Source organism: Nyctereutes procyonoides, unplaced genomic scaffold (assembly GCF_905146905.1).
Source record: "Nyctereutes procyonoides isolate TBG_1078 unplaced genomic scaffold, NYPRO_anot_genome, whole genome shotgun sequence".
NCBI classification, from domain to species: domain Eukaryota; kingdom Metazoa; phylum Chordata; class Mammalia; order Carnivora; family Canidae; genus Nyctereutes; species Nyctereutes procyonoides.
The window spans coordinates 34,677,308-34,693,132 of NW_026575048.1; the positions used below are offsets into that span (position 1 = coordinate 34,677,308).

At 56.4% G+C, this 15,825-nt stretch overlaps 1 protein-coding gene across 1 annotated transcript in view; it reads right to left on the reverse strand.

Moving 5' to 3' along the window:
• Window positions 1–13,457, reverse strand: part of KCNIP3 (potassium voltage-gated channel interacting protein 3) — an 82,608-nt gene extending 69,151 nt beyond the window's left edge. Inside the window, exons 1-2 of the mRNA XM_055327615.1 lie at window positions 13,339–13,457; window positions 2,558–2,723 (exon numbers count right to left, since the gene is read on the reverse strand). Coding sequence (XP_055183590.1) covers window positions 2,558–2,723; window positions 13,339–13,437 — 265 coding nt within the window. The 5' untranslated portion in view covers window positions 13,438–13,457. The remainder of the gene's footprint in view (window positions 1–2,557; window positions 2,724–13,338) is intronic.
• Between the last annotated feature and the right edge of the window lie 2,368 nt (window positions 13,458–15,825).

A 15,825-nucleotide genomic window follows, 5' to 3' on the forward strand; every position in this document is an offset into this window, starting at 1 on the left:
GCGACACTGAATGGCACTGATTGTTCTCTGTACCCAGAGCCTTCTGAAGGAGCAGAAGCACCTCATCTGTGCACAGTTTAGCATTTCACATGCACACAAAGCCCTCGGTGTGACTACACCAGCAGTGCCACCCCTGAGGGGCATACAAGGAGCCATGCCTCATGGAGACAAGGGGGGCCCTGGGGACTTGACTCCTTAGTCTGTGACGGTGGCTGCTGCCTCCAGAGATGCTAGAGGTTTCCCCAAGAGAAAAGACGTGGAAGACACACATGGGGGGTAGGGGTTACCCTGCCTGGAGCATATGGAAGATGCTCTTGCTCAGCCCCTAACACTTGTGACCTGCTGAGTCACGTGACCTCCCTGAGCTTCAGTTGACTAGTAATGAGTGCCTACCTCATATGATGAAATAGGATCTGGTTTTTCCATGCTTCACGTGGCCTCCTAGTGCCTGGCACAGTGTCTGGGGAACATGTCCATGCAGGGCAATGCACCTGGCTGGGCCCAAACTGTGGATGGCGTCCTGGGCCCTGCTCTGCCCACCCCCACTCTGGCACCCAATGCTCTGGGCTGTGACCAGTCCAGCAAACACACCCTGACAGTTCAGCACAGGTTCCTGACCTCCATGAATTGCCCTGAGCTAAAGGTGGGGTATATGCAAGGTCTTCTTGTGACCTTGAACATACCACACCCACCCCGCAGCTTGCTTTCCTCCATGTCCACCCACACCTGGGGGTGCAAAAAGCCCCAGCTAGGAGGTGGCACATCATACTCCAGCCCCAATCATACTCCAGCCCCAATCATACTCCAGCCTACAGAGTTGGAAGTTGGAGACAGGGCTCAGCAGGGAAGAAGCATGGGGGTCAGGCAGGGGTGCGAGTGGAGAGGATCAGGGAGAGACGGAGAGGAACACTGAGGTGATGGTCTTGTGCTGTTGCGAAGAAAAGCCTGGAGGGGGCGCCTGGCTGGCTCACTCAATATAACTTGTGACTCTTGATCTTGGGGTCAGTTCAAGCCCCACATTGGATGTGGAGCCGCTTAAAAAAAACTGCCTGGGGGCAAGACCCGCGGGGTATTCAAGACTCAAGTAGCACAAGCTGTGTCAGTTGGAACAGACTCGGCCCCTTCGCGCACACAGCTGGCCACACCACAGGGCCACAGGGCCATGGCCCACCTCTGCTCTTGGGTTTCTGTCCTGAGAGCAAATGGAGCTGTTTGACCCTGCTGCAGAACTAACAGCACTGTAAAGGTGTGAGCTTCCCAGGTGAGCTGTTTGTGTGAACTTTTAGTGACTTCACATTTCCACCACAGGCAAAATCTAGTCCCCCATCATAACCCGGGGGAGCTGGGGAGCGCCCTGGACCCCACATACATATTCATATGCACTAGTGCTTCTGTGAAAGGCCTCAGCACAGAACAGAATGGAAGTAAAGGGTCGAAGGGTTAGGAGTCTGGAGCAAAGGTCGGCTGAAAACACAGAGTGACAGGGACTCTCGGACACAGCAAAAGGGGGTGCTGGAATGGCCAGGAGGGGCTGGGAGCATCCCAAAGTGCGGTTGTGCATAAAGGACAGGAGTCTGGGAAGTGGCAGCCAGTCCCTGGCCCACTGTGGGCCCCTCCGGCCTTCCCCTTCTCTCTTCCCACATCCAGCCTGGGAGCCTGGGGCCCTGGTTTATGCCCATTTTCCCATCAGAGGCCTAAGGCTCCCTGGAAATCCTACAGAGAGTGTCTGAGACAACAAACAGGACACGCTGTCAGGGCTCACAGCTGCCTTTTTCCTTTAAGACTCTCCCGCGCACCTTGTGTATGAGATCACATGTATGTGGGTGTGTGCATGTGGGTGTGAGCGGTGCATGTGCCTGTGTGTGTGTGGTGGGTGGGTGTGCACATGTGTGTGTGGTGGAGGCACAGGTGTGTCAGTAGGCGTGCACAGGTGTGACTGTGGCTTGTGTATGTGTGAGAGAACAGGGGCTGCACAAGGCCATCTGTGCATCCCTTGCTCTGTCACACTCGGCCAATAAATAGCACCAAGGGCAAGCACAGAGAGCCATTGCCTGAGCCCCTCAGGAACATCCGCAGTGCTGCCCGAGGTGAAGAGCCAGCACAGCCACTGGGGTGCCCTGGGCAGGACCCAAGAGGGCCTAGGACCAGGGTTTTCCTCACTGGGGCTCTGCACACATTGCTGCTCATCCTTTTTACAGAGGACTTCGGAAGGAGGCAGGAGCTGCCCAGGTTACCCGCCAAAAGGTAGGCAGAGCAAGCCGGGCCTGTCAGACTCTGATGCCTGGCTCTAGCCTCCCAGCAACCCAGGTGGGACACCCCAGCACAGGCCCAATCCTCTGTCCCCACCCTCCACAGGGCCTGCTTTGAGCTCAGTGCCTTGCTTGGATTAATGGGGAAAAGCATGAATGAATGAAAACATTATCTCCCAACAAAGATGGAGATGGCATGGCCTGGGCTGGGGTCCCAGGGTGGCCTCTGAGGCCTCAGATAGAAGAGAGCTCCAAACAGACACCCCACCCCCACCCCTGCCCTCATCCCAGCCCGCCCCAGCCCCTACCTGAGCCCTGTGGGGCTGCACTGGACAGGATCCACTTGACCAGACAGCACCGCATCAGGGCCTGGCGGGTGAGCCGGGGCCTTTGCCACTTGACGCCCTCCTTCTTGCTTAGCGGTGTGCGCCCGGGGTCCCCCAGGAGGCTGCCATCTGACACCTTCATCGCTTCCTGCAGCAGAAACAGGTAGAGTAGCCCTGAGCCCTTGCTCAGAGAGGACCTCCAGGCCGGCCCCAGTCTCCTGGGCAAAATTGTCCTCCATTCCCCCCAGAGTCTTGCCCCAGATTCACTTGACCCATGACATGTGGCCTGAGTTCCAGCTGTAGGAGGAAGCACCCCTGCATGGGCACCAGTTCTGAGCGGTTGGGTTGGTTGGCTGGGACAATGACCACCAAGGTGGCAAGTTGGTGATATCTTTCCAGGGTTGTAGAGTTTCAATGTGCTACCTTGGTAGAGTCCTGAAAAATATGTGGCTCCCCAAAGCAAAAATACAGACGTGCAGTTGGGCAAGTTCTGCAGACCCAGGGCTCCAAACCCAGCCCCTGCATTGGTCAGCTCTCAGGCGCAAGAAGCAGAGACTGACCCAGGCTGATGACAACAGGAAAGGAATTGGCAGCAGGGGAGGGCCCGGGCCAGCCACAGTCTCCCCAGAAAACACACAGAGCCAGGCTTGGAAGACGAACCACAGCAAAGAGCAAGCAGAGGGACAGCCAGCCCTCAGTCACAGTCACCGCCCCCCAAAAGAGGTCAGCGAGAGTCCATCTGCCGCGGCTGAGCACCCTGGCCCCTGCTGCTCATGCTTCCATCCTGGGGGCTCTGGGCCTGGGACCCCCACTGGTCTCATGGCCCTGCTGCCCCTAGGACCTGGAGGCTGCTCTGGGGGTCTTCTCAGTTGAGTCCCTAGCTCTAGGTTCAAGGTTAAGAGTAGAGGAATCTGCAGTCCCAGCGCAGGTCATACGCCTCCTCCCTGGCTGCAAGAGGAGCCAGGAAAGCAAGCATCTGGACATCAAGTCTCTCTCATGTTTTCAGTATGGCTTTCCTGAACATGGGGAAGAAGAAAATCCCTCCAATGTCCCCTGAACTGAGGGAAACTGGTCTGCTGCAACCCACAGACTCCTGTTAGGCAGGAGAAAACTCCAGATGCTGGGTTGGCTCATGGCTCCATGGGCCCAGTCATGTTTAGAGCTGGACAGTCTGCCTCTCGGTCAGCTTTTGGTGAAGTAGCTGCCTAGACAGGGTGATGTCCACACCCCTTAGCCTGATTTCTGGGGCCTTCTCTGTTGCAAGTGCTGTCTCTATAGTTGTCAGCCTCCAAGCCACCCCCCAGACATACATGCTCAGCAACACCCTCCACATTCCTTCTCTTCTCTGAGACTTGCCCTGGCAATGGGCAGGTTCAGCGGTGCCTGGAGCTGTAGCGAGGGCGAGCACACACTAGCCTGGTGGGGCAGAAAGAGAGGGTGAGCAGGGGTGGCCAGGGATCTCAGGGTACCAGAGAGGCTAAGGGACGCCCCCTGTACACACATGCACACACATACTAGCACGTGCACACATACACATAGGTCCTGCCCTGGCTGTGTCAGAGAGGCACCTTCTCCATTATTAATGATCCTATTCAGGAGAGAAATGGCTTCAATGAATAAAGCCTTTATTTCTGCCCAGGAAGGGGTAGGGGGAAGATGGGCAGCTGGTGCTCCATTACTTCATCAGTTCTTTGCCGTAGGCTCTGCAGCTGGGCTTAGCGGAAAATGTTAGAAGGAAAAACTGCAGAGGGCCTCAGAGCCTCTATTGGGACCAGGAGCTGTCATTTGGAGCCCTGTCTCACCCAGGACAATGCTGGCGGTGCTGGCTGGCAGGGGCCGTCCTCGTGGAGCCCGTGGCTCATCATGAGGACTGTCGTGCAGACCAGGCCTAACTAATGGGGGAGAGACCCGGATGGGGGCCTCCAGGAAAGGCTGGGAAGACCCACTGGCAGGGCAGAGGGCTCCGGCTGCGCCTTTTATTCTGGGCCTCAATGCGGTCTCATCATCATGACAATCCCACAAGGTAGGCCCCACCACTCCCACTTTAAAGAAACTAACTCCAGGAGAAGTTTGGGGGCACGCCAGGGCCTCTCTGTACTTGTGGTCTCCTGGTTCCAAAGTTCAGGTGGTGCCAGCTGCAGGCTGTACCGCGTAGCCTTCCTGGGGCCAGGCCCCGGAGGCTGAGGGGTTCCCCAGGCCCCTAACCATGTCAGAGTAACAGTCTGTGAATGTCCAATACTCTCCCGGACCACGGAACCCCAGTATGTGTGTCCTCCCTGAAGCAGGGGGCTGGGCGTAGTGGGGGCAGGAGTCCATGAGCCCCCAGGCAGGGTCTACGATGGCTTCCCTCTGTGAAGTGGGGAGGGGTCCTCGCGGAGGATAGGAGGGCCCACAGTGGCTGAGATAGGCCCCACAGTGGACGACTGCCAGGAGGACCATGGGGGAGGGCGGGAGGGACACCTGACCACAGGTCATCCTCAGGAATATTTGGCCCTTGTCTGTCTGGGAGAGGGTCCGCCTGGGTTGTCTGGAAATGTTAGTGGCCACTCTGGGCACCCTGCTCCTGATTTGGAAGCTCCCAGGCATAGAAAGAAGGGAGCCCTGAGAGGTGACACATCCACCCCTTCACCCCAAGACACCTCTGTTCTAAAAGGTGATAGAATTGAAGGGAGCTGAATCAGTGAGCAAACTCCAGCTTGAATTAAATCTTAGCTCCTGCTAAGAACCCCCAGTGGCTTCACTACATTTCAATTAAACCCCAATGCCTCTGTTCAGTCTACAAAGCCCCCGTCGGCGGGGCACCCCTGACCCTAACAGCCCGCCCCATGCTCTTCACACACACCAGGCAGGCTCGCCCGGCGTCTTGGCTCCGCTGCCCCTCTGCCTGCAGCCTCCATCCAGGAGCTCTCTACATTAATTCTCACAACCACACGTGATTCCACAATGATCTCAGTCAAGTTTCAAATAAAAATTACCGACATACCAACAAAAAAGAGTATTCAATATATACACACACTGGAAAACTTCAAGAAGTATTTACAAATGCCTAGATGAAAGTCCCCTGATGTTCTTCTTAATTTAATTGAGAATTCCTCTCCTCCCACTCCTGCTTGATCCTGGTATTATTTCAACAGCGGATGGAGCCATCCATGTTCCATCCTCCATGGGCCTCACGGGGTGGCCAGGGTTGGATGACAGAGACCGATGAAGCCAAAGGATCTGTGCCCTGAGGTCACACGGAGTCCCCATTGGCACACTTGGCATGTGTGGGCATTCCAGGCTGCCAGGGACCTGCAGCCTTCTCTGAGGCCCACGCGTTCCCTGGAGGACAGAGGCTGCAGGTGGGCAGGGCCATTCCCTGACAACCCAGAACTGAGACTGGCGGCACCTATGTGGCCAGATGAATCGGGGTGGGTTTCAGCTCACATCTAAGTCCAGGTCTGTGGGGAGCAGGGGAGGGCCAGAGAGGACACCAAGCTGGTGATGTACCTGCTGTGGACCAGGCACTGGGTTAGGTGTGTGGAGATGCTGTCTTATTTGATGCTCACACCAATTTATTGAGGTTCCTTAGACCGTCCTTCAAATCCCCCAGCTGAAGCCCATATCCCAGAATAGGTTCTTCCTCACACCCTCTTACCACGCTTGCCTGGAGCCCCCGTGGTGTGTGTCCTCTCGCTCAGGGTGGATGGGGAGTCAATCTAACTGTCCAACTTCAGGTGTGTCCTGGTGGGCTTTGGCTGGAGGATATGGGTTCCTGGGGGTGGAGCTGTCCCACTGGGCACCTGGGAGATGCTCCCATCTGGTTCAGGAGTTAGACTCCCGGAGGTGTGGGAGTAGATGCCTTGACTGCTCCTCTATCTCCATCTTGTCTTTTACAGGGATGGGGTGTGGCCTCAGCTCAGAGTCTCTGCAGGCCACATGGGGTGGGGGTGAGGTTTAATGCTGGTGTTTTATTTTCATGGCATCCTTCCCATTACCTTCACCTTCATCAATGGCTCCCCCTTTCCATTTACAATAATGATTTAGAGATCCCCCTTTCAATGAATTTATTGAAATTTAAAATGTGAGTGAAAGAAAAAATAGAAAACAATCACACAGATTGTGGTAGATAAGGCAAAGTCAGTGAAGGCAGAGTACCAACAGCCAGGAAGCTTGGAGACAGGGGGGCCCGATCGATGCAGCCATGCTGAGACCCTCGAGTCTGAGCTGTCCCAGACAGTGGTCCTTGGCTGCCTGTGATATTGAACACTTGAAATGGGGGTAGTCCAAACTGAGATGTGCCATCAATGCAAATAGACACTGGATTACTTAGGGGGCACCTGGGTGGCTCAGTGGTTGAGGATCTGCCTTCGGCTCAGGTCGTGATCCTCAGATTGAATCCCACATCGGGCTGCCCACAGGGAGCCTGCTTCTCCCTCTGCTATGTCTCTGTGTCTCACACGAAAATATAAATAAAACCTTTTAAAAAAAGCCTTACTTAAAAGAATGTAACATAGCTTATTAATCATTTTATATTGATTACCTATCAACATGATAATATTTATACTGGGTTAAATAAAATACATTAAAAATAATTTCACTTAAAAACCTTTCTTTAATGTGCCTTCCTGAACATTTAACATGACACCTGTGGCTCACATGACACTTCTATTGGCTAGCACTCTTCTAGATGGTTCTCTGATCTGTCAGTTGGATGGTTGGGGGATGCCTCCTCCTGCCAGGGCTTACCCTGACCCCAACTCTTCTCTCCCTCTCAAGTCCCAGCTAGAGTCAGTGAGACTTGTCTCAGAAAGGTGGCCCACTGGAGAGTGGAGGAAGGGTGGAGGACAATGAGGTGGGAGGCCAACTTGAGGACTACCCAAATCCAGGGGAGGAAATAGGGGTGCTGAGCCAGGCCCAGACAGTGGGGTGGGTCGTGGAGATATGAGGGTATTTAGGATCTGCTGTAGATGTGGGTAGTGGTAGGGGGGTCAAGGGGTCTCCCCAGTAACTGTGACATCTGTCACCACAGAGGCGGAGGAGGCAGACAACCCATCATGCCTTCCAGCTGCCCCAGAGCAAGGTCTGGACTCTGCATGAGGAACGCCATCAGCTAAGTGTTTCCACCACACCATAGAGAGACGCTGGATCATTTTAAACAAACTACCAGGATCTGAGCTCAGACATCCCACCTCGTGAGTCCCCACCCCTTGCAGCCTCCTGAAAGGCCCAGTGGGCACAGCTTCATCTTGTGGGGCCTCATCTGATCAAGCCACTAAGAGTGTCCTGAGGCAAGACCTTCAAGCAGCCACTTCTGCCTCTGTGGTTCTTGTCAGCTGGGCTCCAGAGAACCCCCAAAGTCAAGCCCAGAGAAGGCTTGGCAGGGGTTACCTGTGGGCATGTGGCAGCCTGTTGGGGGTTGGGGGTGCATGGCTGGAGGCCATGGAGGGTCCTGATAAACACTAGTTAAAAACATCCAGGCTCCCTTCCTCAGAAGGAATGTCATATGAGTAAATGCGTTATGCAAAAGTGATTGCTAATTGTTCCCAAATATTTACAAGTATGGATGAGAAATAGCATGAATGTTGCATAAGGACCACCAAGACCCATCGGATTCTGGCTCCTAAGACATGCTTAGCCAGGGAGGGGGATCTCAGGCAGGTTAATGTTATTTCAGGCCACCAAGTACAGTAGGAAGGGGTCTGCAAGTCGGCCAGACGAGGACCCGAGTCCCAGACAGTCATCTCCCGGCTAGGCTACTCAACCACACTGAACCTCTGTTTCTTCTGTAAAATAGGGATAATAATATGCCCTTATAGGACCACGGGGAAGGTTAAGTGAGGTGACATACAAAGCCCCAGCAGGAGCGTGATTATCAACATTCCCCATCCCTCTGATGCTGAGTAAAGTCTGCTGTCCAGAGAAAGGGACAGGCCAAGCGATGGCCCAGTGATTTCCAGAGAGACAGCCAACTCCCTCTGCAAAGCTGCTGCACATCAGAATCACCTGGGAGCTTCCCCCACATCTGGCCGTGGCGGGGGGGGGGGGGGCCTCATTATTTGATTCAGTGGGGCCTGTGCTGCTCTATTTTTATAAAGCTCCTCAGTAGATCTAAAAGTGTTGCTAGGTTTAGAGGGCTCATCCCACCAAAGGGGAAGTTCTCTGGGCCTTGCCTGTGGGAGGAGAGGATCTCAGGTTCTCAGTCTCCCTCCTAGGAGGACTGCCTCAGAGTCTGGGCCAGCTGGGGACATGCAGATGTGGGGCTGCCTGCCCCCTGCCCCCAGTGCCATCCTGGGGACCGCACAGCACAGGCTGGCTCCCCCAGCAAACACTCCTCGTTGCTCGCTCTATTTCCATCACTTGGGACAGATGGCAGGAAGTGGCAGTGGGCGTCGTGTCGTGCAGGCCCCGAGGATTTGGGGTGGGGAGGCTTTGGGGAGCCTCGATTCTCCACCTACCCCTGGGCACCTACAGCTGCTGGCCAGACAGCTAGCCTGGTGAGCGGGGAGCTGAGACTGTCCTGAGTCCCTGCCAACACCTGCACTAGCACACATACGCTGGAGCAGGGAAAGGGAGGACCGGGTCATCCCTGCCCTGTTTCTGATGGCTGCCACCTGGGCTAGGACACAAGCTCCCCACCTGGCCAGTGCTGCCTAGGCCATGAGGGGGGCCTCATCAGCCCAGGAGTGGACTCAGCTTGCTCATTGATGACATTCTCCTGTTGGAGTGCTCTTTCCAGGCTCTACTCAGTAAACAGAAAAAAAGTGACATTAACTCTCCCACCATTTACGGAGCTGTCGCCCTATGCCTGGGCTGTGCTAAGCAGGCTGGTGTAAGATCTCATTTATCTAGGAGGTTGCTGATATTCCCCCTCAGGAAAATGAGAAGACCGTGGCACAGAGGAGCCAACTAACTTGTCCAAGGACACACAGCTAATGCATTAACGAGGTGGGACTGAGCCCAGACCCTCCTGATGCAGAGCCAGGTTAACAGATGACAAGGTACAGCCATGTTACCTCTGCAGGCCACCATCCTCTCCAATACCAAATGTTGGGGATGGGGCTCTGTGACAAGCCAGTGGGCATATGTGTGTACATGTGGAATGGGGCATGAGACCTGCCTCCTGGTACTTTTGGTAGTGTCCCCCACCTCTACTTCCAGCCCTCACTGGTCAGCACAAGGTACCAGCCTCAGGTGAGGGCCCAGTGCAGGCGCTGAGTGTATCTAAGGCCCAAATGGGAAGACTGAAGCTCAGAGAGGGGATGGACCCTGCCCAAGCTCACAGGGTCAACTGGGTAAGGTCGAGGATGGAACCTGGCTGTCTAAGGTCACTACTCAGAATGTCTGTCTTGAGAGAGGATCTTAAAATAGAGTCAGTGGGGGCACTGGGCACAGAGGCATGGCACCAGCAGCAGGTGGATGCAGGTTTACCCTTTGTTTGCCCTGGAGGCATGTGTTGGAGGTGGGGATGGGCAGCTGGGGGCAGGGGGCAGAGCTGGAATGAGGTTCATGAAGACCAGCGGCTGCTTTGCCCAACTGAGCACCACCCAGGCCCATGTCTGTGGGGTTAGGGGGCTGCTGGGCAGGGACCTGAGGTAGGATACCAAAGATGAGAGGCTGGGCACTGGGAGGTGGGACAGGCCTCCTCTCGGCTGTCCTGCCTAAGCTCAGCTTAGCTACCCCCTCTTCAACTCTGGTGCCTGCAAGTCCCTTTGGTTCTCCTCCTGTCTCCCTGGATATGGCTGCTCTGTGGCATCCTAGGATGGAGGCTGATCACAGCTGACAGATGCACCTGTTCAGAGGACACATCAGTCAGGTGGGGATAGGGAACTGGGGTGGGGGAATGGCACCCAGTGGTGACCTGCTCCTCCCCTGTATCCTCCTCCCTGCCACCTGTCTCGAGGACCCGCTGACGAAGACTTGCCAAGTTCCCCCTCCTTTCTTTGCCTTGAAAACAAACAAGGTTGCAAACAAGGTCCCTCACAGTGGCCACATCCAGGGCTCCCTCCACAGCTGCTCCCGGGCGTTCCCAGAGCTGCCTTGGAGAGGGGCAGGGAGAGCAGATGGGCCCCAAGCCAGCCTGAATCAGCAGAGCACTTCCCACTCTTATGGAAGATTTTGATCAGAAAAGAGATCCTGAATTCAAAAAGATGGGGGCCCTTTCCTTTGCAGCCCGGGATCTACAACCCAGAGAGGGATCTGCGGCTGGCTCAAGGTCACATGGCCAAACCAGGGGACCCCAGGTTACAAGCAGGCCACTCCCTGTGTGTAGCCTTCTCCCAGGAACCCCCAGCCCTCCCACCAAGCCCTAGGAAACTGGGCTTTGGAGTAAGTGGAACAGGGTTCAAATTCCAGCCATAACACTTGGCAGCTTACAATCCAGGGCAGACATCCATTTGCTCATCTGTAGAGTGGGTACAATACCAAGAGCTACCTCATGGGCTGCCCAGGGATCCAGGGAGAGAATGCAGGGGTGTGGGGCCTGTTGAGAGGTCCTGCAGGGAGAAGTGGCCACCTCGGGGCTCCTGCCTCTCAGCCCTGCCCTTCTCTCAGACTCCACCTGGGCAGCAGCCAGAGCCACTTCACTCCCCGTCTCAATTTGGGGCTTTGAGCACTTTGAAAATGGGTGAGCAAATTCAGGCCCACCTCCCACATGCGCCGTGCAAGAAGGCTGGAAACCCGGTAGGTAGAGGTTCCCAGTGCGTGTGACCTCACTCCCTAAAGACCTGGAACAGCAGCTTGTGCCTGCCACAGGAGACCCGCTGCTGCTCTCTGCTCCCTTCCGCTAAGAGCTCACGGAGTTGAAGCTGCACAAGCTGCTCCCCTCTCGGAGCCTAGGTGTCTGTAGAAGGGGAAGCAGCAGTGCCTGCTCTCCCGGGATGTCCACAAAGGACCAGGGACTGCACGGAGAGGCTGAGGGACTGAACACCCACGGGGTGTCATTCAGGGCAGCTGCCAACCATGACTGACGGGCGGCTGAGGGCAAAGGAGTCAGGCCAACTCCCAGTCTGTGCTCCGAACTGCAGTCGCCACCACCAGAGTCGAAGACTGCTTTTCACAATCCCCCTGGTGAGGAACCCAGGAGTGGCTTCCCTTAGGACCACTGCCCCTGCCTGGCCCAGCACCAGAAAGTGTGGGACCCACTCCAGGCTCTGGCCAGGCCAGCCACAGGAAGGCCACCAGCAAGCTCAAGACACAGTGAGATCCCCTGGGGCCCAAGCCGGTTGTAGGGGGTACAGAGGGCAGTGTCGAGTCACAGTGGCCAAGGAAAGGGCCAGATGCACGTGCATGCAGCACAAGTCAGCGGTGGGCACAGTCACGGGGCGTGCTTGTACCGTGCATACTCATACCAACGTCTGTGGATGCTCAGGACCCGTGATGGCTGTGGCGTGAGTGTGCAGTGAGTGTGTAGCATGTACGCCTGTAACAAGGCACACTCTGCTCCTGCCCTGGAGGTTGCTGGGGAGACTTGAGGTAATAGGAGAGAAGGCATCTTGCAATGTGCCCTGTCACCAGGCTCAAAGGGTTTCATGTCATCACCTCTGCTGATCCTCCTGGCATCCCTGGGAGGTGGCTCGGAGAGGGCAGGGGTGGGCCAGGCAGGCTCTGGGGAAGTGTTAGTTTGACCCACAAACTAACTCTGGGCCCCTTGTCCTTGAGGGGTTGGGGGCAGGAATCCACCTCTGCGGGGGTGAAGGTAGGGGGACACTGCAAGATGCCAGCCCAATATCTAGTCTTCCTTGCTCACAAAACCCTGATTTTATTTGAGGGCTCTTTTCCAATCCTTCTTTCTGCTTCCTGCTGCCTACACGTGCTGGCTGGAGCTCCAGCAGTGATGTTGGACTTTAAGGTAACCTCAAGGATGGGGGCCAGTGAGACAGATGGAGCCTGAGTCCCTGCTGCTGCTGACGGTGCCCCCCGCCCATGCCAGCCCTCTCTGGCCTCCCTCCGGACTTTTGCATGAGAGAGAAATGCAAGCACCTTGTTCAATCCACGGTTAGCCTAGCCGGCGTCCTGTTAGGAGCAGCCAGCTCTAAGCCTGAGGCTGCCTCTTCCTTCCCAAGCAAGACTGGCCCAAACATGTGAGGCGCTCGCAAGGCATCAGGATGGATTTTCTGAGTGTGAACTGTAGTCTGGGAACCGGCTTCTCTCCCTGTCCCTCGCTCTTCCTCACTTACTTATTATTCTTCAGCCTTCCCGACACCCTGCTACTATTTCTTGAACTCCGTCCCAGGCGTTCTCCTTTGCCTTCTCTCTCCAGCCTCCCACTAACCCCGTACAGCCCTAACCATGAGCATCGTGTGTCCTTGCTCAGGGGGCTCAGTGCCCACTAGGAAGTGGTGTTCATTAATTACCCAATTAATTAAAAGAGCCACTCACTGCTCACAGCCTTCAACCTAAGACACTGCCCCCCTTCCAGCACTCAGCCCTCCCCGACCTCTAAGGGCTGTGGGCCCCCCGGGGGGCTCAGGGTCAGGGTCAGCTGCCCTGACACTTGCCCCAGGGACTGACAGAGCAGCACCGGCCACATGCTTGACCCCAGGTCCTCCCTTGTCCAGCTTCTATCCCCCAGACACCTAAAGCCTCTCCTGTCCAGAGGGGGGCCCCAGGCTTCTAGCCTCCCCAGACTGGGCACCCCAACACTTACTTTTTCAAAAGTGACCCTACAGGGGACAACAGGGCTTGAGGTCAAAGGAGCAAGCACAACCAGGCTCCCTGGTCCAGGGCCACCGAAGCCCTCCGTCCCCACCCCGGGGCGAGCCCCCAGCCCGGCCGGCGCCTACCTTCGCCCGATGCATCCTGGGCGCCGGAGGAAACTGTTGCCGGCCTCCCCTCTTCGCAGCTGAGAGCAGGACTGCGGGGCCGGCTGGCAGCTGCCTCATGTTTGCTGGGACCCACACGTAATTGCTCCAGGCGCCTCCTCGCCCGCCCCCTGCCCACCCCTCCCGCCCCGCCTGCTTCTCCCCGCTCCACCCCTTCTGCTCTGCCTCCTTCCTCTCTCTTCCCCTCCCCTCCCTCCCCTCCCTCCCCTCTGTCCCCTCCCTCTCCGACAGATCGCAGTCCCCCTCCCGGGCTCTCTGCCCCACTCTGGGTAGAAATGGTTCCTAATCCAACCCCCTGAGCCTAGCGAAGCCCCTTTGCCTGGCGCTGGGCTCTGCCCCCTGCTCCTGCTTGCGGGGCTGGCGGCTCTCTGCCTCCCCCGCTGTCTGTCTCTTTCTCTAACACACGCTCCCTGCTCCCCTGCCTTGGTCACAGGAGGGTGGAGTGGGGGGTGCGGAGAGCTCCAGCACCAACGGGGTGTTGGGGGGGGTGGTCCTGGAGGGCCTCCCCTGAGGCTGTTCCGGGATAGGCCAGCCCCTTCCCTCCCTGCAGCCCCTACAGACAACCTCAGGCCAATTTAGTCCAGATGGACTAAAAAAGGGATCTGGCTCCACTGAGGCCTGGGGTCTTCCTGGAGTCCCTCCAGCTGCCCTGCAGACATCCTCTGGCCACCCCTGGTGCTGGGGCATCCTTTCTAGGGTATCATTCTGGGTCTCTAATCTCACTGATGGGGGCTCACCACGGGAAAGAATGAAGCCCCCAGGGCCACATTACTTGGGTTACACATAGGGCTCCTTCCAGCTCATTCAACTGTCCCCCCCACACACACACCCTCAACTGCCTCCCTTTTATCCTACATGGGGCTGTGCAGTGGGCAGCCCTCCTGTGCTCCTTGTATCCCAAGGCAGCCCATCATCTGTCCCCACCTGGGTCCAAGATTGGGACCATATTAGGGAGGCCGAGGGACCTTGCCAAATCTCCTGGGGGATGGTGGTGGTGGAGGAAAGGAGCAAAGGCCCCTGAGTTTGGGAGGGGGAGCCTTCCTGTCCCTCAGGAGGTGGATTCCTGGCCATTTTCTTAGCCCTAGGAAACTACCCAGGAGCCAGGTGCCCAAAACCTCCGCCAAGTTTCCCTTTTCTGCACCCTGAGGAACCAGCCTGTGCCAGCAGTTCCCATGGAAACAGAGCCTGAGACACCCCCCTCCTTTGCAGCATGCACGAGAGAATTTTCACTGCCCCCCCCTTTTTTTTGAGCCAACCAATTAGCTCCAACTTTCAGATCCTCCAAGGAAGAAAATAATCTGGAGTTGTTGGGCCACTGAGGCAAGGGGGACTGTTTCCAGGGTAGGAGACAGCCCGGGTGTCCTGTCCTGCTGGACAGGCTGGACCTCCCACTGGGAGCCCCAGAAAGAAGATGGGAAGCTGTTGGTCACAGGCCAAGCTCTCCGGGCCAACTCCTTGCTCACTGCCACCTTTGATCTGAGCAAGCTCCCACAAGCAGGGACTCACCAAGCATTCTGTCTTCACAGTGGCCTTGGGAGGAAAGTGTCGGGATGTCACTTTGCAAATGATGAAGGTGAGACCCAAAAAAGTTGAGGGATTTGCCCAGGGTTGCAGGCCAGAAAGTGACAAAGCCAGGATACACAGCCTGTTCCTTTCATCCCAAAGTGACCATGTGCGTAAGAACCCACCCCACCTTGCATGTTCCATACATCAGCTAAGAAGTCCCCACTATGTCACCCCGGACAGGCCTGGCCTCACTTGGGAGGAGGCTGAACCAAAGAACCCCAGTCCCCAGACCAGCACCACCTTCTGCAGCATCACCCACTTGCTACTTGGGACACCCACCAAACTTTCACTACTCACGATGCTTTCTTCCAGGGTAAGGAGCTCTGAGCTGCAACAAAACAGGCCAGCTGCCCTCCCCTGCCAGGGCCCAAGCCCATGGGCCTTGGGGACCTCCCACTGCAGCTGTCATGAGGTGAGGTGGCACAGCACCATCTGGGGTATGTGTGTCCCTGCCATGATCCTTGCCCTCTCATATGGGCCTCAGTGGGGCTGAGAGGCCCTAACAGTGGTGCGGGCTTGTGGGCATCAGCGAACTTTCCCCAGGAGGGAGTCTGGGAGTTTCCACAGATTCCTTGGCAGTGTATCAGGCCCAAAAAAGGTTATTAAGAAAGGCTGCAAGAGAGCCTCACCTTGTGGGCTGCAGACACTTCAGCCTGACGGGTTTCAGCTGTGGTTTCCTCACATTGATGGGTAGGAGGGGGAACCCAAGGGTGGGGAGTTTGGGAGGGGGAGAGGAAGGGATCATTTCAAGCCTGGAGGAAGGCTGTTTCCTTGTGTTACAACGTTTGAGAGGAGGCAGCACTTTCAGCTGGTTGGGGGCTATACTCTAGTCTCCCCTTGGTGAGGGGTCCACACCACCTCCACCCATGAATCTTGGGTCTT